At 36.0% G+C, this 23,232-nt stretch overlaps 1 protein-coding gene across 8 annotated transcripts in view; it reads left to right on the top strand.

Annotated features, from left to right (window-relative positions):
• FRYL (FRY like transcription coactivator) overlaps positions 1 to 23,232 on the top strand; it is a 184,742-nt gene that overhangs the window by 108,352 nt on the left and 53,158 nt on the right. For all 8 annotated transcript variants that reach the window (XM_068402595.1, XM_068402596.1, XM_068402592.1 and 5 more), the window contains 21 exons: positions 2,108 to 2,211; positions 2,850 to 2,958; positions 3,944 to 4,030; positions 4,686 to 4,857; positions 5,560 to 5,692; positions 5,948 to 6,055; positions 7,357 to 7,594; positions 8,829 to 9,014; positions 9,112 to 9,198; positions 10,022 to 10,290; positions 10,707 to 10,902; positions 11,921 to 12,045; positions 14,868 to 14,925; positions 15,934 to 16,025; positions 17,597 to 17,769; positions 18,272 to 18,432; positions 18,960 to 19,070; positions 20,007 to 20,161; positions 20,401 to 20,500; positions 21,539 to 21,707; positions 22,453 to 22,712. In XM_068402595.1, coding sequence (XP_068258696.1) covers positions 2,108 to 2,211; positions 2,850 to 2,958; positions 3,944 to 4,030; positions 4,686 to 4,857; positions 5,560 to 5,692; positions 5,948 to 6,055; positions 7,357 to 7,594; positions 8,829 to 9,014; positions 9,112 to 9,198; positions 10,022 to 10,290; positions 10,707 to 10,902; positions 11,921 to 12,045; positions 14,868 to 14,925; positions 15,934 to 16,025; positions 17,597 to 17,769; positions 18,272 to 18,432; positions 18,960 to 19,070; positions 20,007 to 20,161; positions 20,401 to 20,500; positions 21,539 to 21,707; positions 22,453 to 22,712 — 3,093 coding nt within the window. The remainder of the gene's footprint in view (positions 1 to 2,107; positions 2,212 to 2,849; positions 2,959 to 3,943; positions 4,031 to 4,685; positions 4,858 to 5,559; positions 5,693 to 5,947; positions 6,056 to 7,356; positions 7,595 to 8,828; positions 9,015 to 9,111; positions 9,199 to 10,021; positions 10,291 to 10,706; positions 10,903 to 11,920; positions 12,046 to 14,867; positions 14,926 to 15,933; positions 16,026 to 17,596; positions 17,770 to 18,271; positions 18,433 to 18,959; positions 19,071 to 20,006; positions 20,162 to 20,400; positions 20,501 to 21,538; positions 21,708 to 22,452; positions 22,713 to 23,232) is intronic.

Below are 23,232 nucleotides of genomic sequence, written 5' to 3'. Positions count from 1 at the left end.
TACTCTAGTTGCAGTGATGTCAGAGAGAAAAGGAAATACTGACATATTAACACCAAGTATACAAGAAGTGTGCCATAAATTAGACCCAAAAAGCCATTTTCTTCTAGCATATTTGTTTAGTTCCTAGTTATAGGAAGAGAAAATGAAAATTTTCAGTGCTTAAGAAATTAGAAGTACTGCTGTATTTATTTTGTAACCCTTTTTTTAAAGGTGAATATCTCCTCATACATGCTTTTTTTTTTTTTAACAAAGCAGCGAACTTTATCATAACTAATCAGAAGTAGCTATATTGAATGATAAACCTCCTAACAGGTGGAGTGTTGTTAACACATTGTAAAATATCTGCTACTTATACCATTTTTTGTATTAGATGATTGAAAGCCAGTAGTAAATTTTTTATTTTCTTCTGGACCTGTAAGTTAGGCTCCTATTAGGAATATCAAAAATAAGAAAACCGAAGCCTTACTCAGTTTTAGACACCACATTTCCGAGAGACTTCGATAATGTGTGTACCAATGAATTCACCAGCCTACCTTGAACATCAAGAACAGTTGGCCTGTAGATTAAATATGAGAAGTAATAATATCATGGTGTTTTGCTGTTTAAGTTGATTAAAATCAAAGCTACCACTGTCTCACCCTCTCGTACAATTATGAGTGTTTGCTTCTTCCTCACAGTAGCGCTGCTGGTAAATTAACTGGACAGGGGGACAGTTACCTGTCTGAATACTAACCAGGGACACATGTCACCTTTTACTGGTTAGATTTTGTCCAGATCACCTTCCTAAATTTACCCACTGCCTATTGCATAGACATGGCCATGAAATTATTTGGATCATCTTACTGGTGTGAGTTGGACTTTCTTACTGCTGGAGTCAATGCAAAGGGAGCAGTGAGATTGCAGAGGAGGGAACCAAGGATGAGACCATCTCTTTTGGAACAGTATGGTCTTAGATCCACTTACACCCTTTGTGAAATTGCACTCCACTTGTCCTGGGAGGACAAAGTACTGTGCTGTCCTGACTCATTGGCTTGTGGTAGAGGCCACAAAATGTGAAATTAATTAGGTTTCAGTCATCATATAGATACGTCTTGAAACAGAGAGACTTCAGTGGAGATGAGGAATGTGGTTCTTTTGTTAGTGTTTTTTTTTTTGTTTGGGGTTTTTTGGTTGTTTGGTTGGTTGTTTTTTTTAAAACTGAGAGAACACCTGAAAAGATGACAACAGGGAATCATTTATTCTGTTCATAAGCTCATACTTGTGGCCAATTCCAAGAATCTTACTGGACACTTCAAGATTATAAATACACCAAGAATCCCTAGTTGGAAAAGGGATTGCTGGAGCTGGTATGAAGAATGTTACTTACTTAGTGGTTTACACAGTCTAAGGGCTAGGAGCAGCAACACGAAACTCGTAGTAGCAGCTTTAAGACAATTTTTTTTTTTCATACAGTGCATAATTTAAACTGAATTATACCACAAGATTTTATATTAAATCAAGACAGCACTAGCTTAATTGTTACAATAAAAGTCCCTTGGAAGTGAGTAAACACTAATACAGCCCTCAGGAAATGGCAAGTTGCATGAACCCTGGCGTGAACACCCAGAGAAGCATCCTTGTGTGCCTGCCCTGTTTTGCGCTCTTTTCTTCTGTACCTGCTACTGTCTGCTGTCATAAACTGAATGATGGACTTAGACTTTGTACATGATCCAAAGCAGCTACTCCAATACTTCAGACAAATGATAACTTAGTTTGCTATAAAGTAGGTATTTGTTAGCAATGGCTTTCTGAGAAAAGTTCTTGGAAGCAATACAGCCTTGCTGTTCATCTCAGGAGGTTTATCTGCTTTTTAGTTACTCCTCTGCTCTCAGAGTGAGAGATGTGTAAAATAATCTGGAATTACTAGTTAAATGTTCAAATAGTATTGGGAATATGCAATACAGGGTTGTTTTTATGAAAACACATTAAAACTTGTGGTCAGTATTAAACACATCAGTTTTCATTGTTAAAAAAATTTGAAAAGATTCTAAAAAGTCAAAAGAGTAATAATAGAATTTTCCGAGTGTCTCACAGGCAACAGTAACTGTATTTTTCATTTATTTTACAGAATAAAGATCCTAAAATGTCCCGAGTTGCACTGGAATCTTTGTATAGGTTATTGTGGGTTTATGTTATTAGAATAAAATGTGAAAGCAACACTGTAACTCAAAGGTAAGCTTATTATGCAAAGGATTTTAAACTATTGATTGGTGGGGTTTTTTTCCCCCTAGTGATATCAAGAGGTCTTGAAGCCAGCTCAGGGGTGGTCTAGTTGGATAAACAGGGGAACAAAGATTTCATTTTAATAGAGAAAACCAAAAGAACTTGATTACTTTGACAAGGAGAAAGAATAGTCTACGATTGTCTTTGGAGGGATATGCAGGGATAGAAGAGGGCTGAGAGATAAGACGCAGGAAATTTATTAAAGTTAAAAGACAGTAATGGTACTCGAACAAATAGGGTATGAAGTGGTGATCACTAAGTATGGGCTGGAAATGAAAAGGTTTTCTTTATAAATTAGCATCATGGGAACCTGGAATAGTCATTCAGATTTTGCCCCTTCTCCTGACTATTACTAACTAGTTTAAAGCAGGATCCTGGTCACTTTATAAATGAACCCAGGATACTGGGTTGCCTGTGAGAGTAGAGGGCTGTGCTTTCTGTAGGTGGTCCTATCTATCATATGCTTCTGTATTATTTAGTAGTAACCCCCCTACATTCTTCCAGATTTGAACTGTAACATCTATGTTATTACAAAAAGTTATTTTTGAGAGTTTTTTTTATTTCTTTTTGTTTCTAAATTCTTGTAGCCGTCTCATGAGCATCGTTTCAGCACTTTTTCCAAAAGGATCACGTAGTGTGGTCCCACGAGACACACCTCTGAATATATTTGTGAAGATTATTCAGTTCATTGCTCAGGTAAGAATACATCTAGGTAGAGCTATAAGAATAGGATGAGCATTATTTGGAAGAAATGTAAATTTAAGGTTAGTTTTTGAAATATTTGCACTGAATTAATGCTCATATCTTGAAGAGAATTTCCCCAAATATATGTAACAAATGAAATGACTCATTCTGTTTCTACTAGTGGCAAATTTTCTTTACTTAAACTTCAATAACTGTTGTGTGTGAACATAATGATGATTAATATCTACATTTGTAGTGTTCTGTTTTGGAGGGGGGTGTGTGCGTGTATATATATTAAAAATACACTAATATAATTAGTATATTCCGTTGTAATATTTTTATAAGGGACAAAGCATTTGAACAGTAATATCCATGTATATTTAGCCTGGAGACTAGCCTTTGTAAACAGAAAAAGTATGGTATGTATGCAGTAGTGTGTAGTTAGTATTGCATTATGATTTGTATTATTTCAGGTGCTTTTGTTGTCCTAATATCAAAATGCAGGATATGGTCTCACAAGATAAACTCTCATTCATCTATAACCTTATAGATTAGAGACATGTTTTCCTGTCTTACAGGTAGCTTGTCTGTGCTTCAGCTTCCAAAATTATTTGCTTCTGGTCATACAGGGATGCAGCAGGACACACAACCCTTCGCTGTTTATATTTGTTTTCTAGGACTCCTCTTTTTATCACTGATTTTTAGTTAACTAAAACGGTTCAGCTCATTTGTAGAAATGTGTTTGACCTGAGCAGAATTGTCTGGGAATTTTTTCAGGAGAAACGGTTCAACCATATAAGGGGATGAGCTGTGTTGAATTGTACTATATTTAAAAAAGAACATAAGAATAAATAGGAAAAAAGGAATATTTTTTTCTTCTTTTTTATTTTTTTTTAACTTTTAAGACATGATACCCAGCACCTGTGCAAAGCCAAGAAATTAAACTGTGGCTATTAACAGAAAAGAGATGATCATATCAGTCTGTTTTCCTTTATAGGAACGTTTGGATTTTGCAATGAAAGAAATAATATTTGATCTTCTTAGTGTTGGAAAATCACCTAAAACCTTCACTATTAATCCAGAGGTAAAAAAAGCTCCTTACTTGCCTGCAGCGAGAACAGGGCATTGGGGGATTTTTGAGGGGAAAGTGGTTAACTATTTTTGAGCTGGGATGAAAGCAGATTAATGAATATCTGAAGGGGTGTTCTGCTAAAACTAAAGAAGTAATTGTAGTCGTGCACAATTGCTGTTTCATTTCTGGTAAGCTAGCAGCAGTACTACAGTTCAGGCTCATTTCAACGGTAATTTCAGTAAGTATGTGTGGATTTTTGTTACAGTATAACTGTAAAGCCTTTTTTCAGGGAAGTCGTACTTAGCTCTTACAGTTCACAACCCAATCTAACAGATGAGATGTTTAAGCAATGTCTGTCTTCAGTATGTCATTCTCAAGATTCATATTAAGTCCTCTAGTGCTCTGTACTATAAAATATTCGGTATAGTAGCTTATGCCAAGTCAGTTAACTGGAATCAAAGTTGTGGGGAGGCACTGAAGGCTTAAACTTTATTCTTGTTACTTTCATTACCCTAATATGTAACATTTAAATAATGCCTGTCCTACTGGAACCATACTGCTGTCTTTTTAAAAGAGGGGGAAAATGCAGTTCGTGTTTTGCCTCACTTTAATGTTTTAATTCCTTCTGTTTTCTCTTTCCTTTTTCTTCCCTTTTTTGCTGTTGAAGAGGATGAATATTGGCCTCAGAGTCTTCCTTGTCATAGCAGATAGCTTGCAGCAGAAAGATGGTGAGCCACCAATGCCAACAACAGGAGTTGTTCTTCCCTCAGGAAATACTCTGCGTGTGAAGAAAATTTTTCTCAATAAAACGCTGACAGATGAGGAAGCAAAAGTTATAGGTATGTTGTATTCTTTTGTAAGTTGGCATTCCAGTATGTGCATATATGTTCTCAATTGTTCTCAGGCAGTACATTTGTGTAACTTTATTTATTTTGTTGACGAGAATCTAATGATAGTTTGTTTTAACAGAATTGCTTTGATTCTTTAGAGAGGGCTGCTAGACAATACTGACCTTCTGGTGTCCGAGACCAAATCCATGGCTTTTTTTGAAGTGTTTTGCACTGCCAAATTAGCATAAAGAAGCCTGAGTGCAATTAGTGTGGTAAATAGCATGGCAAGTTTTGTTCCCTTCATGTCACTCTAGAATGTCCCAAATGTCCTGTAGGTAAAGTAGAGTAAGACAGTTTTGATCCCTGCGCTCTGTTGATGTTCTGTGGATGAGGTAGTTGGGACTAACGGACTGTTTCAGCATGTAAAATTTAAACTAGAACTAAAATGCTTGGAATTGAGAAAACAGAAAAGCAGCTAATGGTTACTTCCTTGTTTATGTTGTTTCTGAAAGAAACTTCTACTTTCATATAATACCTCCTACTACTCATTTAACATGCATTTCTTTTGACACTTAAAATGTGTGTTTCGTGTCATCTTTTGTACAAGAAGAAATTTGTCCTAAGCTGAATAAGTGGCAAATATTTTAATAAAAATGTGAAAATTAAATGAGAACAAATGAAAGAGGTGATTGGAACTCTTTGGCTTTTCAGGAATGTCCATATACTACCCTCAAGTCAGAAAAGCGCTAGATAGCATTCTTAGGCATTTGGACAAAGAAGTTGGAAGGCCCATGTGCATGACTAGTGTGCAGATGTCCAATAAAGAACCTGAAGACATGATTACGTACGTACTGAATGACATTATTTTCACTGTCACAGTTACGTCATATTATTTTTGTGCTGTAATGTTGCAAATGCCATGATTAATACATTACAATTGTTGGCTTTTTACTTGACTGTTCTGAAATGAATGCTAATTTCGTTAATTAATGATAAACGTTTTTGTAAGCTCCTTAGTTCTGACATGAAATTGAATATATTTGTGGTGTACTGAAGTAGATTTTCCTGTTGTTTTGTTGGTTATAAACTGTTTTTGTAGGGGTGAGAGAAAACCTAAGATAGATTTGTTCAGAACTTGTATTGCTGCTATCCCAAGACTGATTCCAGATGGCATGAGCAGGACTGACCTCATTGAATTGCTTGCAAGGTAAGGGAAATTAAATTCTGCTCTTAGTGGATGTTGCTTTTTAAATGTGGTGTGTATAAGAGTTTGTCAGTGCACTATGTAGTGAGTCCACTGCATACAGAATCTGATCTATTCTTGCCTACCTTCTGCAGTTGGTCAAGTGTTACTGGCCAGAGCATCAGGAGGTAAATTTATCCGGAAGATCTGCACTTATTTTTAGAGAGAATTTTTTGAAAAGTAGGAATTTATTTCTGTTGCGTTGTTTTTTGAACTTGTCTTATCTTTTTGTTACTACTGTCATACTTTTTTTCCCCCTTTTTTTCTTTTCTTTCTTGTTTGACATTACCAAAATGTGAAACAGACTCTTACAGGAAACTTTTTTTCTTGTCCTCTACTAATCCTGCTTCCTTTTTTCCATTTTTTTTTTTTGATCCAACACTACCCATATTCTTCCATCTCTTATCTCAGTTTAAATTGAGTGTGCCTTATCAGTACTGATAAATAGTTGAGAGAACTGGACAGCCAGGTCTTTGCAGGTGGGTAAACTGAGCATTCAGTGAAAATATGTACTCGTGGTACATGCAGACAGTTTTTACATATTAATAGAGTGATAAACCTTCCTCTTCTTATTTTTTTTATTTTTAATACAAGAATGGTCTTGGTGCAGAAATACAGGATAGCTTTTAGCTTTGAAATTATAAATTCATTGGCATATAATGTGTTGAGTTATAGATACAAAGAAGTTAGTAATAATGTGAGAGAATAAGATTTTTCTAGCACTTTTTCTTCAGTGTCAAAAATCACATAAAAGACATGAAGTATTAAGTAATAATACAGTTACTAGATAAGTTTCTTCTACCATAGTGGGCTGAGACATATTTTAAAATATATATTCAAAGGGGTTTTTCACGAGTTTTTTTCTCAAATCCTAAGCAAAGGTGCTTTATCTGCAAAAATAATTTGTTCTCTTCAATTTGAATTTGAAGAAAATAACCTGTACATCACAGGGTGCCTGCCTACTGACCTCTAAGGTGGTTGCTCAGAGGCACACAAAGAAGTGCCTTTATGGAAGACTTGACCATCTCTCTTGAAAATTATTTGTTTATACTAAGTTTTGTGAAGTCTTGCATTATTTTGCTGTAGTAGTAGTGTCTTCTGTTAGTAGCCAGTTTCAGAGGTATTCAGTGCAGAAAATGCATCTGTGTGGAAGTATTCTACATTGTACAGTAAAGAAGGAAGAGTTAACACCAAACTTTAATTTATAAAGACTGGTTAAGAGTATGCCAATCTAGGGTGATGATACTGGTGTTTTTTCTAAACAGGCTGACAATTCATATGGATGAAGAACTTCGTGCCTTGGCTTTCAATACTCTCCAAGCATTAATGCTTGATTTTCCAGATTGGCGGGAAGATGTTCTTTCAGGATTTGTATATTTTATTGTGCGTGAAGTGACTGACGTCCACCCAACGCTTCTTGACAATGCAGTAAAAATGTTAGTGCAGCTCATAAATCAGTGGAAACAAGCAGCCCAAATGCACAATAAAAACCAAGATTCTCAGGTATTTCTAAATAAGGTCCTTTGATGTTAAAACATGGTTCGAATCTGCATACAATTTTATTAATAGATGTTATTGGCTTTGTTAAGTCATAAAAATTCGGCTTACTTTCTTACAGTGCTTGAAGATTTTTAGACCTGATACTTTAAATCAGCATTTTTGCCAAAAAATTACTTTAATGTTATTAAGTAATCCCTAAACACTAAGTCATGGTCACATTTTTGCTTACATCAAAAGTCATACTGTGTAAATGGAAATATATTAAGTAGGAGTGGTTAAACAGTAGAACTAGGAGAAAAAACACCATTTTTTACTAACAAACAGAAAGGTTTCAAATAATTCAATTTTATACAATCCTATATGTAAGAGTATTACTTACTTATTTTTAATTTTGCCCTCACTGAATCATTCTCGTGAGAAAGTGAAATAAGAAGTTGTGATATTTGTTTGGACTGAACTCAGATGATTTAGGCTCAGAGGTGACCTTATTGCAGTCTACAACTACCTGAAGGGAGGTTGTAGTGAAGTGGGAGTTGGCCTCTTCTCCCGGGCAACTAGCAATAGGACAAGAGGACACAGCCTCAAGCTTTGCCAGGGGAGGTTCAGGTTGGACATTAGGAAGAATTTCTTCTCAGAAAGGGTTATTAGCCATTGGAATGGGCTGCCCAGGGAGGTGGTGGAGTCACCATCTCTGGATGTGTTTAAGAAAAGACTGGACATGGCACTTAGTGCCATGGTCTAGTTGACAGGGTGGTGTCAGGGCAGCGGTTGGACTCGATGATCCCTGAGGTCTCTTCCAACCTGGTTGATTCTGTGATTCTGTGATACTAAAAAAACAAAGTAGCTGATATTATGCTGTTCTCATAATGCAAAATTTGACTAGTAGCCAAACAAGATCTAAATCCAGGGGAGGTTCAGGTTAGACATTAGGAAACATTTCTTCTCAGAAAGGGTCATCAGACATTGGAACGGGCTGCCCAGGGAGGTGGTGGAGTCACCATCTCTGGATGTGTTTAAGAAAAGACTGGACATGGCACTTAGTGCCATGGTCTAGCTGACATGGTGGTGTCAGGGCAATGGTTGGACTCGATGATCCCAGAGGTCTCTTCCAACCTGACTGATTCTGTGATTCTGTAAATACCTTATGATTAATTCTGCCATTGCCAATAATGGGACTGTAGCTTGGTTGTGTTTAGTTTTTTCTTGATTTGCTTAACTTCTGTGACTTTCTTCTTAGCGTGGTGTATCCAATGTGGCTGCCCATACCCTTCCTCTGGAGAGGACCCTTTATTCCAGTGTATTTCATGTGGTGGAAGGCTTTGCTTTGGTCATCCTTTGCAGCACAAGGCCTGCCACCAGGAGATTAGCTGTCAGCGTTCTCAGAGAAATAAGGGCCTTGTTCACACTTCTAGAGATCTCTAAGGTAAGAGTCAGTGACCCATTCTTGTGACTGCTTAATGAAACTACTTTTCATTTGACTTTCTTCGAGCTTTTTATGCTTTGTGTTTTGTCTTTTGTAGAGTGATGATGAGTTGGCTATAGATGTAATGGACAAACTAAGTGCTACTATCCTGGAGAGTTTCATACATCTCACTGGGGCTGACCAGGTAGGAGAGTTTTTATGTTAAATTGGATATAAGATGAGATAATTTTGCAAAACTGTCTCAAAGAAATTGTATATATTTTAAATGATATTGTCACTATGTTCATGCTAACTTTATCAGCATTTTATCAACTTAAAACAAATAAACCCAAACAAACAAAAAGAAACCTCAAAAAACTTGAGAAATATTGTGAGGCTGACACCACCATTGTACGCTTCCTGATCAATAGTGTGTCATGACCACCATATACACACAGACAGCTATCTCTGCTTTTTTTCATCTTCCTCCTAGATCACAATTTCTTTGACCACTGCCTTTTTCTGGAGCAATACACTGTCTAACAGTCAATGTGTCCTTTATATGTGAAAGCTATAATACCTACCAATGAATAACAACTGAATTCCATGTTTATATATTTTATTATTAACTCTTAAGTATCAAGGAGAAGCTCTTCGGATTTTAGGTTTAGGAAATTAACTGGAATTCAGTAGTGAGGCTTCTAGAGTCCAGAATCTTTTGGAAGAATTAAGTCATCAGGAGTGAAAAGGCCTTTTTTTGGAATTCACTATTTCCTAATGAGTAGTTCCTTCCCAAACAGCACGTTTATATAACTGTCCACATTAGGAACTTCTGTAAAAAAAAAAAAAACACAAAACCACAAACAAACAAACAAACAAAAAAAACCCACCAAAAAAACCAAACCTGTTTTATCTATTCCAAATGTGGTTTTGACACTGATACTTTATTATATGTTTAACAGTGAAGAAATCATTATTTAATATACACGGATATTAAATATTGCCTTGTTCTCTTTTTATGCACACAGACTACTTTACTGTACTGTCCCAGTTCAATAGATTTACAAACTCTGGCTGACTGGAATTCCTCCCCAATCAGCCACCAGTTTGATGTGATCAGTCCGTCACATATATGGATATTTGCACATGTGACTCAAGGCCAAGATCCATGGATTATAAGCCTCTCAAGTTTTATGAAACAGGAAAATCTTCCAAAACACTGCCCAACAGCTGTAAGCTATGCTTGGACGTTTGCTTATACCAGACTCCAACTGCTGTCTCCACAAGTGGATATAAAGTAAGTTAATTTCTAAAGTAAATACAATATATTATATTAAGTATTCGTTCAAGATTTATCACCATAATGTCATTAAGTTTCAGTGAGGTGACGTATGCACTGTTATGATTTTCTGTGGGTTTAATTCAGCTTTATATAACAAAAAGTTAAAGCAGTACTATCTAGAAAAAAGTTACTTGCCGTAAAGATTAATTAATTCATGCCTGTGGCCATATCGTAGTTCAACAGATCTAAGTATAAAAGCATACATTATTGATGTACAGGTCTATTCTGAATAATTTATACAGAGTTTATAGTGTTAACAATTTTGGAAGCAATGGCATATACATAATTGAAAAATAAATTCAGTAGAAAACCAAAGTGAAACATGGTAAGCTTTATTTACTACACTGAGCTTTTTTTTTTTTTTTTAATAGCAGCCCTATCAATGCAAAGAAAGTGAATACTACTACAAGCAGTGACTCCTATATTGGGCTCTGGAGAAACTACCTGATTCTTTGCTGCAGTGCAGCATCTTCTTCAAACTCCTCCACCTCCACAGGCTCTGTGAGATGTTCCCCTCCTGAGACGCTGGCGTCTACACCTGACAGTGGTTATAGCATTGATTCAAGAGTAGGTTCTTCTAATGCATGCATACTGTAAATAAGTCTTCATGTTATTGGAAGTAGAAACACTTATAATAACTATCATGATTCTTAGAAACTTGTGTAGTTTCTCTGAAAACGTATTTCAGTATACGTTTGTCTTTCATTTGTTTAGTCTAGTGTTTCTGTTCGCTTCTCCCAGTCCGTGTTGTAGAGGCTTTTCTGCTTATGTTTTTTAAGGCAAAATCTAATCGTGTCATGAAAACATTAACCCAGTCTCAAAGTCTTATCTAGTGGTAATGAGGAAATGTTTTGTTTACCGTTAAGGGTTATTTTTGCTGTTAGTAGGCTTCTGCAATTCTGAGCAAATAGCCTCTCACTTCAGTAACTGAAGTAGTGACCTAATAAGGCATAATGTACCTTGTATTTTTCCCAACCACAGACAGTTTTCTGTCTGCCTTGCTTTGTATCACCTGCAGAGTTGGTGTTTTGTGGTATGTTTTGTGGGTTTGGGTTTTTTTGTTTTTGTTTTCTTGTTTTTGTTCTTCTCCTTTTTGGCTCTCTGTAGAAGGTACGGTAGAAGTGAAGATAACTCATGGACTATGCAGCAGATTTTTGGCAGAAGCAGCCTATTCCACTCGTTTGTTACCAAGATCTTTTCCCTAAATCTGAGAAACTGTAGAATGAAAGCTTTGTTCTCTTTGAGAGCCACAATGGAGTCTAAGGAATTGGACACCAGAAGTCTGCTTCCTCTCCCTAAGGAGGGCAGATATACTAAACATGCAAAGCATCTGTTTATTGTGTTGAGCCATTCATTGTTACTTGACAATGAAAATTCAATTATACAAGAAATGGAGAAATAGTTAATGCTGCTTTACTACTTCAGAAAGTCTTTTTCCATGTCAAAGATCAAAAATTTCATTTTTATCATTTTAAGTCACTGATCAGTGTGAGAAGACAGTAAAATTGCAGCAGATGTTTTGATGTCACACCACCTGATTGTTTGGTAACTGCTTCATTCTGTTTTATTCTGGTTGTCTTCTTAGGTCATTGGCATTCCATCCCCTTCCTCCCTGTTTAAGCACATAGTTCCAATGATGCGCTCTGAGAGCATGGAAATTACAGAATCCCTCGTGCTGGGACTTGGCAGGACCAACCCAGGAGCTTTTAGGTAATTGTTGTGTTTCATCTGGTTTTGTGCTAATTGATTACAAAGCTGTGAGCTCTGAATCAGAGCTCAGAAAAAAGGGTTTGCTTTTTTTTCTTTTCAGAATTTAAAAAAAGCTATGAAAATTGATTACTATTGCCTTCTCTAGCATTTAGTGTATGATAAAGATTATTAGACATTGAAATAATTTTATGTAGAGGTCGTGTCAGCATAAAGAAAAAGAAGGTAGTTGAAACCATAAACAGCTGCCCTTTATTGATATTAAAGGCTGCCATTATACAAAAGAACAGACTGTGTGGACTATTAACATTTGAAATGTTAGTTATAATCATGTTTGTAAGAGTTACTAAACTCTCCTTATTGGTATTGCTGACAAACACATGTTTCTGAGCTCTTTGTGCATAGGAGATTCTTGATAACTGTATTCTAAAAGGGCATATTTGGATCAAGCTGAAAAAAATACCAGTTACAACTGTTTTCTGACTAGTGCTGAAACTTCTGAAATTTGTGGCACATCCCTCTCCCCCCATTTTCTTTTTATTCTCTGTAAACTTCCTGTAACTTCATAACTAATACCCCTTTCTCATACGTTGTACCAGTGACAAGTCCATGTGGATTAGTTTGAGCACTGGTAACTGTGATCTGCTGTAGCAGAATTAGATCTGTGCCAAGTCACTTGTTCTGTCAATTTAATTTCGCATATCGTGTTCAAGATATTTGAATTCAGCTCATAATCCAAAACTTTTGGTTACCCTATTGTGACAAGTCTTTATATAAGTGACGCATTCAAAATGGTCTACCTAGCCACCATGGCATTCCTACCTCAACAGAAATTTACTTTTCTTCAGATCCTAATGTACTGTACTGTCAATGTGTAGTACAAATTCACTGAGGTGAAAAGGCACCTCTATGCCAGCAAGGCCGTGAGTTTTAAAATGCATCTCTCTGCCACTGTCCTCAACTGACAGCTCACTCTTTGTGGAGGATGGATGAAGAAGGAGAACATCTAAGGGAAAGAAAACTTCTTGGGAAGGCCGGTGTTCAGCATCAGATGTTCTCTGACAGCAGCCGGCCTCTTACAGTGGAGAGTTATGAAGTTGTACCATGCTGTAGCAACGAACTCTGCTTCTGCAGAAGAAACCAGGGATCTCTAACACTCTTGGTTTTGAATGAGACGCTTCTGCTGTCCAATCACTTGTGTCCCATATTATGGCAGATGAGGAGCCAAAGATGTATTTGAAACTGTAATGCCACGTCCTTAGTTATAATATTCAATTTTACTTCTTTGATAATCTTCTAATTGTATATCATACCTGACTTCAGTCTCCTACCAGAAGTAAAGCAAGACTTTATCCCATGATCCTGAAGATCTGCTGAACAGTTTAAATCCTAATTGTTCTCTACAAGTCTAGAAAATGTTTTCACAATGTTTTCTAAATTAGAAACAATTCATTCAGCAAACTTAAAAAAAAAGTCTGATTCTCATCAGTCTTCTGGATTCCTTTGTTCTGAATTAGATGTCTTATTTCTGATGACAAGCTTTTGTCCTCTGTCCATTGTGCATACACACACCAGATGCTAACTGTAGCCCATCCTTCAGCATTGAAGCTCTCCACTCATTTGTTATTTTGGTTTTGGTTTTTTTAAGCACCGTTCCTCCCCACTTGGTATGTTTTACTTGAGAACTTTTTTCATTATTGATTACATGTAGATGCAGCCCACTTAAACTTGCTAGAATATTATTTTTTCTCTTTTGTTTTCTGTTACTGATTACATGGACTTGTACAGGTGTGTCTTGCCTCTCCATTGGAAGCTGAGCCTTTACTATATTTTAGCACAAAAAAAGCTTCTTCCAAATTCTTTTCTGTGTTTTTTTGCATTTGAAAGAAGGTATAAAACAATCCCTAACCATGCTTATGTCTCTTGAGATTGAGCGCATCACAAAAGAGTGCAGCTTTCTGATCACCTGGACACATTCTCTGAAGGAGAACCTTTGAATGATGTAGCAGAGGAGTCAGTCATTTACCATGAAAACTTGAAGTGGTTTATGCTTTTGATATGACTGAATTTACAATAGCACAGGAAGTAGAAAAATGTATCACACTCCAACAGATCTAAAGTGGAGGTGGTAGTTACTGTGTTAACAAATGTTGGAGTAAACCCGATATGTTTTTACCTTAGTATTATGTCTCTGTAGATCCATGGTGTACTGATCTCCTTCCCCTTTCTCTGCCTGCTTTTTGGCGTTGTAAGGGAATCTCAGTTTGGCAGAAGGAACTGAGTTGTCATAAAGACTGTGGAGCTTCAGAACAAATTTGGAAAGTAACCACAGCGTCAAAGCACGTTGCTTTTCAGTTTTCATAGAGACTAGTCTGACTGCTGTCAGTGCAGCGTTATGGGCCTTAAAGAAACAATCTTTATTAACAACGAAATGCATCATGACAACTGAAAGACCATTGTATGATAAGCTGCCAACATCTTTTTCCTAGTAGTATCTATTTGCACCATAAGGTTTTGTTAAATCATGAATATGAAAATAAATGAAAATCCTCTGTGACAGAAATAAGCCATAATACTTGGTGAATGCAAATTTAGTGGTAATTATTGAGACATCCGTTTGGTAGTCTGTCTTTAAATTAGGAAAAGATTTTTCTAGGAAACATCTCTTTTAAATGCTCATTTATTTCAAAAACCTACAGGTAAAGAAGAAAAATCTAAGAGTGTTTTCAGTTATACTGTAACACTAGTTGCTGTAAAACATCTTTCAGTTGAGATGTTAATTTAATGGTTGTTTTTATACTTTTAATTCTTTTATTTTAATTCAGGGAACTAATAGAAGAATTACATCCTATAATTAAGGAAGCACTTGAAAGAAGGCCAGAGGTAATTAGATATTTTCCACTATAATCAGTACACAGTTTTAACTGTCTTCTCACAAATGGTGGTAAAAAAATGTTAGTTATGTTCTTTAATTTCTGCACCTAAAAACTGTCAGTATACCAGATAAAAAGGTGAGATATTACTTTTTTAAATGATTGTGAGATGTTTACATTAGAAGAGCTTTGTGTTTGTTTTGAGCTCTGTGTTTGTTTTGAGCCCTGTGTCAGAGCTTTTGTCTCAAGTCATGAAAAAATTACTGTAACCTTTTGCACATTCTTTTCATTCCTTTTACCTAAGCATAGTTTTGCAAAGTTGTTACTTCGTTGTATCATCAGTAACATGCCCACAATTAGTAGTACCTGAGACATAGTGTTGAGTTCTACTGTCTACCAACTTTGTTTATTTTTTTTCAAATGGAAAAGGCTGTAAGCTCACCTGACTGACTGCTATGACTAAAAATTTTCTGATGGAGAGCGTGTTTTACAGCAGGGTTTAGAAGCCTCAGTAGGTATTCATAGAAATAATCTCTGCAAACACAGAGATGATTACGCAGTATTTTTTGTGGCAACTGTCATATTCTTATTAGTAATAAATTTGTAATTAAGTACAGATGATGGGAAGGAACATAACTTCTGTTTCAAAATGTCGCTGGGCTATAGTGTGCTTAGTCAGCCTTGCATGCAAATATGTAGAAAGATTGGCATTTGTGCTTCAGTTCATCATTTTATGTATTATGCTTTGCGACAGGAGACTGATAAAAAACATATTGTTTTGATAATACATGTAAAAGCAAACCTGGTATATCTTGGAGTTGTAAAAGGGAAAAATTCTGTTCGTTGTCTGGTTTATTAAAATTGCTAGCAATTTTGATAACTTATCTTAAAAGGCTGGCACCCCTGATAACTGATGCCAGTTGTAGTACAGATACAATAGTGCTTTTATATGCCATGCTAGTTTTATACTTAGTTTTTCCTCTGCTCCGTTTAATTTTGTGTTTCCCCTGTTGAATAGAACATGAAACGGCGCAGGCGTCGAGATATTTTACGAGTACAACTAGTACGAATATTTGAACTGTTGGCAGATGCTGGTGTCATTAGTCACAGGTAGGGGCAGCACTGATGAGATGATGTTATTTGTGCTTCTGAGTTAAGTCACTAGTATTCTTATGACCCCATGTAACAAGCATGCAAAATTCTTCAGTGAGTTTTAGTATACCACTAAATAAATAGACATGGTTTTATAAAACTTGGTATTTTGCTGGCTTTCTAATCCCTCCCTCCCCCATGCTTTTTTTGTCACAGTGGTCTGTGTTATATTTAAAATGCAACTGTTACGTGCATCAGAAAAAGCAAGTTACAACTATTCTATAATCAGTCTGGAATTCTTCCTCGCCTGGAGTCCCGATGCTAGTCAGCATGTCCTATGCAGAGAAGGCTACTGTTTATTAATATTGGACCTTTTTCTTTCTGAGGGAGGCAGAATATTAACTGGGTTAGATTTTTTTCTCAGTTTACGCTGCTTGTGTAGGGACACTTTGAAAAGACTTAAAATTCTGGCATATGTTTTACAAGTATCTTAAATCTTTTTGCTGTGCAGGTGGAATTGTATACAAGAGCAAGCAGGCTAGGGGATAATTAAGTTAGCTCTTCCCATTCTGTTAGACAATGATATTTAAATATTTATTTGTCAACCTTAGCAATGTAATCAATGTGAAATTCTCAATCTGTAAACAAACTACTACAGTATATTTCAGAGTGTTGCCTCAGAAGCATTGCTAAAATGCCTTTCTTCTTTAAGTATGCTGATTTTTCAGAGTGCAGCTGTTAAAATAGTGCTCTCCCTTCTTTTCTTACCTTTTAAGGTACTCACTGGTGTTTAATTAGTGTATGTAAAATATCTCTAACCACAGTCTGTACCCTGGAACTTTGTCAGCTTTTCTCTCTGAGGCCAGTCTAACTCTGGTGGAAGCTAGCAAGCAATTAAGGGCTACTATAAACCTCCTCATCTTGCCTTTGGTGTGCAAGGCATGCTTTTTAGTTGTCTTCAGTACAAATGTGGATAACATGGTGGAGGGACCTCAGAGGAAAGGAATCACCCTTCTAACAATTGTTTTTCAAAGGAGGGCAGGTCTGAATCCCATGCAGTCTTTAATCTCCTTATTTAGTTCAGTACTCATATCTAGTCAGATGCTAAAGCAGTGAAAATGGGAAATGAATATATAAATGAATAAATTGCTTTCTTCTGCTAATAGTCAATAGCATGTCATGAAGAACTGAATATCTTGACTGACCCCAAAAATCAGTATGTAATATAGACTATGTCTATAGTCAAGTAGTAGTAATTATTTCTTCTGGTTTACAAATAGTGGTTTTTGGTGGGGGGAGGGGTTGGTTGTTTGGGGGATTTTATTGTTATTTTTAACACTTGTCCCCAGTATAAGAATTAATTCTGTGGAAGGATGAGTGACTTCTGATAGTGAGGCTGGATTATTAGTTTGCTTTCACTGGAGCTTTCCGTTTAACACTGAGATAGAAGTGGGTGAAGAAACTACTTAAATATTTGCAGTGATGAGGTTGTAGTTTTTCTAAAAGAGAAAAAAAATAAGGATTGTTTTCAAAAATAATATGTATTTATCATACCTACTTGGTTTTTTTTAAAAATTTTTATTTTTAAGTGCAAGTGGTGGCCTTGATAACGAAACACATTCCCTCAACAACACTTTACTTGAGTATGTCGATCTAACGAGACAACTTCTAGAAGCAGAAAATGAAAAAGATTCTGATACGTTGAAAGATATCCGATGCCATTTTAGTGCCTTAGTGGCAAATATAATTCAAAATGTTCCAGGTATGTAAAAATGCTCTAATAGCTTCTGATGACTGTCTTTAGTATGCGCATTTTTTTTAAAAAAAAAAAGTACATTTAAAAAGAAAAAACCACAACAAGCAAAAACTAAACAAACAAAAATCCACTTTTTCTCTGATTTTCAGAATACTTTAATAAAAATAATTTATGCCATCAGTTTTGTATATAACTTTAGTAGCATGAGTTTTTAAGAGGGAATTTTGGTACTGTTTGGAAGCATAAAAGTAATGTTCTTATTTAGCAAAAGTCTTGTTGGTTGGCAGTGCGTTTACATTTTCTAGACTAACAAATAGCTTATTCTTGTACACTAGTGGCATTAAACAGGACAATAGTAAACCTACATCCAGTTATTGTGGTGTTGAAGTAATGTGTCTTTACAGTGACTTTTTCCTTTTATATTCATTGTTTCGGTCTGTTTTTCTTTTATGCACTTTATTTTAAGAATGACAAGAGGAATGTGTCTAACTGTATGCTTTTCTTACAGTACACCAGAGAAGAAGTGTCTTTCCTCAGCAGAGTCTACGCCACAGTCTGTTTATGTTGTTCAGTCATTGGGCAGGTCCTTTTAGTATCATGTTTACTCCCCTGGACAGATACAGTGATAGGAACATGCGAATAAACAGACACCAATACTGTGCATTAAAGGTATTTTAGCACTTTTTGAATTCTGGAAATAGATTGTGATGTTAACTTTCCTAATGCAAATTTAACATTTGGGCTTTTTGGATGTGGTTTTCACATTCTTGTTGCCATTCGTGACTTCGTTCTTTTTCTCTTCTGTCTACATGTAGATTTATGACAGTTTGTTTTTTTCCATAGCGTGAACTATCGCACTTCCATAGGAATTTCTTAAAATTACTACTAAATCTTCACTTCCTGTGACTTTAGTCTCAGGAGCAAGGCTTTTATGTAAAAGTACATTAGCAATCAAACTGATATGTTAACTCTTACATATGTCAGCATTTCAGTATTGACAGTTCCTTGTATTTGTGAGTTGAGAAAAATATGATTTGCTAATTTCTTGAATAAGATGTTAAATAGTTTTTTATTAGCCTTAGTCTTCCTCCCTTGACTGAGTAGAAGTTAGTTTTCTGATATTTGCATGGACTTGGTAAAAGCACTTCCTGTATCTGGGTTATTAAAACATAGTGTTTTTCAATTGCTTTCTAAAGGCTATGTCTGCTGTACTGTGTTGTGGCCCTGTTGCAGATAATGTCGGGCTCTCATCTGATGGCTATTTGTACAAATGGCTGGATAATATTTTGGATTCACAAGACAAAAAGGTAATACAGGCAATGTCAACATTGGTTTGTTACTATCAGTGCCTTCAACATATGCTTTTAATGAGTTTTGAGGTCAGATTGGCCTCAATGTTTTAGAGTGGCTTCAGCTCAAAGCTGTTTTAGTAGTGCATGTTTTTGCGTTGTCCTTAATATGTGTGTTCATGCTGTTGAGGAAGGCAGTCCCTAATCACAGGCTTAAGAACAGACAAAACAGAATGGAAGAGGAAGGGGCAAGGAGTGAAACACTGTGTATCGTTTATAAACTAATGAGCTAGGTTAAGTTGCAGTAATAAGCAGATCTTTTAGAAATTTAAAGGAGATGAGATTTTGAACATCAGCTCTTGTGAGACTGTAGAGTCCATTGGGGGTCCTGCGGAGTTACGAAGACCAAGCTTTACATCTAAACACTAAGGCAAGCTTTAGATTTAAAAGGTAGGGCCTCTGTTGCTCTAATACTACAACTACGTAAAAATACAGCTCCAGTGGGCTACTTTGATTCGAGAGAACGTGCAAGTCTCCGTGTAGATCTGTCCGTTGTATCCCATTGGAATTCCTGCATATGTTTAAGTGCTTTTCTGTATCTGATGTTTTCAGGTCAGTGTTCAGCTTGTAGTATGAAAATAGTAAATAGCTCAAGGTAGCCTTGGAACTGAGGGAAAAGAAGTCAGTAGAGCTATCTAGTTATTTGCTTCAATAATTTATGACTGTGTGTGCAAGTTGAGCATTAAACAGTTTGACAGAATTATCTGTTGTTTTAAGCTGTGGTCTCGTTTTTAGATGGAACGAATTTTGTGTATTGCAGTTGTGTTTGGGTTTTTTTTGTTTGGTTTTGGGGTTTTTTTAGTTAAATATCTATTTCCCTATTTTATGCCATTTTTGTAAGTTGGTCTTTTTTCTATATTTATAAATAGATATTGGTTCTTTTCTGGAATACAGGTTCACCAGCTAGGCTGTGAGGCAGTCATGCTGCTCTTGGAACTCAACCCTGACCAGAGTAACCTCATGTACTGGGCCGTAGACCGGTGTTACACAGGTTCCAAGCGGGTAGCAGCTGGCTGTTTTAAAGCCATAGCCAGCGTGTTCCAAAACAGGTACTACAGCGTTTTTCAAAACTTTAAACTTTCATTTTCAAAGTGTGCTTTCATGTAGAACTGTGTTTTTTCCTCCCCCAAAGAGAAAAGATCATCCCTGTTTGTGTGTATGTGTTACTACAGAAACTTTTCAAAATGTTATCCCATACCATATCCCTTGTAAATTAAACTTACATAAATTCAAATTTTAAAAAGCTAAATGTAATTTTCCTTATTTCATACTTGCAATTTTTCCCTAGGGATTACCAGTGTGATACAGTGACCCTGCTGAATCTGATACTATTTAAAGCAGCTGATTCTACTAGGGCTATCTATGAAGTTGCTATGCAACTATTACAGGTTTGTAAGCTAATTTTGATTACATTTTTTTTCTTTTAAAATAAGACTTGTCCCTGTCTTTAGGGACAAGTGGAAGTGTGTCTATTTTCATGAACTTAGCACTCAAGACTTGTATTTTCACAATATCTGCTTTGTCAAGAGACAAAACCTAAATGACGATTCTTCTGGTTTGGCCCTGAAACAGAGTGGTATATAGCTCAATTTGTCCAAAAGCACCTCAGAGAGAAGTATATTGCTTCCTGTCCCTTTACTCTGTCAGCTGGGGTAGCAGTCAGTTTTTGGATTTTTTCATTAATACCAAACATTTTTTCATCCATCTGCATGGAGAGATGATAGTCAAAATCTTGTTAGCCGTTTAATTTACTTTTGTACATTCTTTTCCGAGGTCACTTAGGGGTAAACTTAATCTTACAGGCAACATTAGTGTTTAAAAATAAATAAATAAATCTGTGCTGCTTGTGGCTCAGACCACAAGTCTTGGAGGTTTTTCCAACGGTTTTTGTTGTCAGTTAAATTCAACAGTGAAATCCCCAATGAATTGACACCCCTGTTGATACGTCAGCAATCGCACCACCTTTCAGCCCCATCTTTCTTCTCAAGTGAACACCAGTGCTTTAGATCAGCGAAAACTGACTTTTAAGGTACCAAACTGCTTTAGCCTCCTGCTGCATCTCTGCCATATCAAAGATTACATTGCCTCTATCCATGTCTCATAGGTGAGCAGAAATTGATATTGTTTGGAAATACAAGTGTTCAAGAGTATTTCACATTTTGTTATGGAGAAACTTATATTTAATGTGGTATTTTATGAAAGCAGATTTCTGAAAGTTAGTGCTGGAAGCTCATGAAGTGGAGTAAGTCTTAGGTGGTCTTCTATGAAATTACCACAGTGTTGGTGAATACTGTAGATGTGTGGAGATCTGCATAGATAAGAAACATTAAATGAGAGTAGATACATTAATTTAAAAGGTGATTTTATATTGAGATTTCCATTGTAGCTTTATACTTAGCTTCAAATTCTGAACATTACTGTTGTAGATCTTGGAACCAAAGATGTTCCGTTATGCTCACAAACTGGAAGTTCAGCGGACGGATGGGGTTTTGGGTCAGCCTTCTCCTTTACCACATCTGTATTCTGTGTCATATTATCAACTGTCAGAAGAATTAGCTAGGACTTATCCTGAACTAACACTTGCTATCTTCTCAGGTAAGAGTTTAAAACAAAACAAAAAAACTTCATCAGGTCAAAAGCATTATACAAAACTTGTAATTCTTATTTTTCAATAATTAATTTATACATAATTCACTAAAATCAGGACAATAAGATAACATCAACATAATTAATGGAGAAAATGGAATTTACTGAGTGACAATTTTTGTTTACTTGTATTTGAAATGTATTCAAGAGGAAAAACATAAATCAAAGATACTTTTACTGACTTTCTAATAGCCATGAAAAATCGCGTTAGAGAAATATTTTGCAACTGTTTTTCAAAATTATTCTTCTATTGTTCTTTCTAGTGTTTTCTTATTTACTGCAGATTGCTTAAAAATATTATTCCATGGCATTTTTAAGCAATTGCAGAATAATAACCTCTCATATCATTTAAAAAACTACTGCGACTAATATGAGGAAGAAAAAATTTTAAGTGCTTTTTTGCCAAAGTTGGTACATTTGTACATGCTCTGGGTTTTCAGTTCCCTCCTCCAGTTAGAGGAATACATATATACATATACTAATATGGTTTCTTCAACATACTGTTTGTCAGCAGTGTCTTCAGTTAGCTCTACTGAAGACTGTGGACTTTATCATTATGAAATGACACTATGTCTGTACCAGCATTACTTTATATTAGTATGGTCTACTGGGGTCATGGTGGTGGTTGTTGTTACCAGAACAGTTCTCTTTATTGATTTGCAATTTGTGTGCGTACCTAATTTTTGAATTGCAGAAGTAAGTCAGAGAATCCAAACAGCTCACCCAGCTGGGAGACAGGTGATGCTGCATTATCTGCTGCCATGGATGAACAATATTGAGTTGGTAGACTTGAAACCTTTGCCCACCATTCGTCGGCAAGATGAAGATGAAGAAGATTCTTTGAAAGACAGAGAAATAATGGTGAACAGCAGACGATGGCTACGAGGAGAAGGCTGGGGATCACCACAGGCTACAGCTATGGTTCTGAACAATCTGATGTATATGACTGCAAAGGTAGAACTAATTACTTAAGTGCTTCATCTTATTCCAGTGGATTGTTGAGTTTAGGGTGTGAGAAAATACTGTTCAGAGATACTGTGTTACCAAACTTTCAAGAGTTATTGTTCATATTTGTTGAGTTGCTTATGTATACCCAAACTATACCATATAGTTTTGAGGTATTATGAGAAATACGTAATATGTAATATAAATGTTGTAGTAATCATTATATATAGTAACAGTATATAACTTGTTTTGCAATATAGATGTTCAGCTAGATAGATAATACCAAGTTACCTGTATACTGATGATCTCAAAGTGGAGTTTTGGAACTGATCTTGTTGCCAGAGGCTGATAGAGCCAACTCCTTCCTGTGATAGCTACTTCCAGTAAAGAAAAAGTATTGGTCACATGGAGTGCTTCTGCCAGTTCTTGATATCTTTGAATCTTAATGATGAGGGATCATGTTTTAAGCTACAAATTAAACTCTTGGCAGCCTGTGGTCCATGGAATTTTATTCAGGATTGTGAGCAAT

This window comes from Nyctibius grandis, chromosome 6 (genome assembly GCF_013368605.1).
Source record: "Nyctibius grandis isolate bNycGra1 chromosome 6, bNycGra1.pri, whole genome shotgun sequence".
NCBI classification, from domain to species: Eukaryota; Metazoa; Chordata; class Aves; order Nyctibiiformes; family Nyctibiidae; genus Nyctibius; species Nyctibius grandis.
Note: the sequence above shows the minus strand (reverse complement) of the source record. Positions and strands in the feature narration are given on the sequence as shown.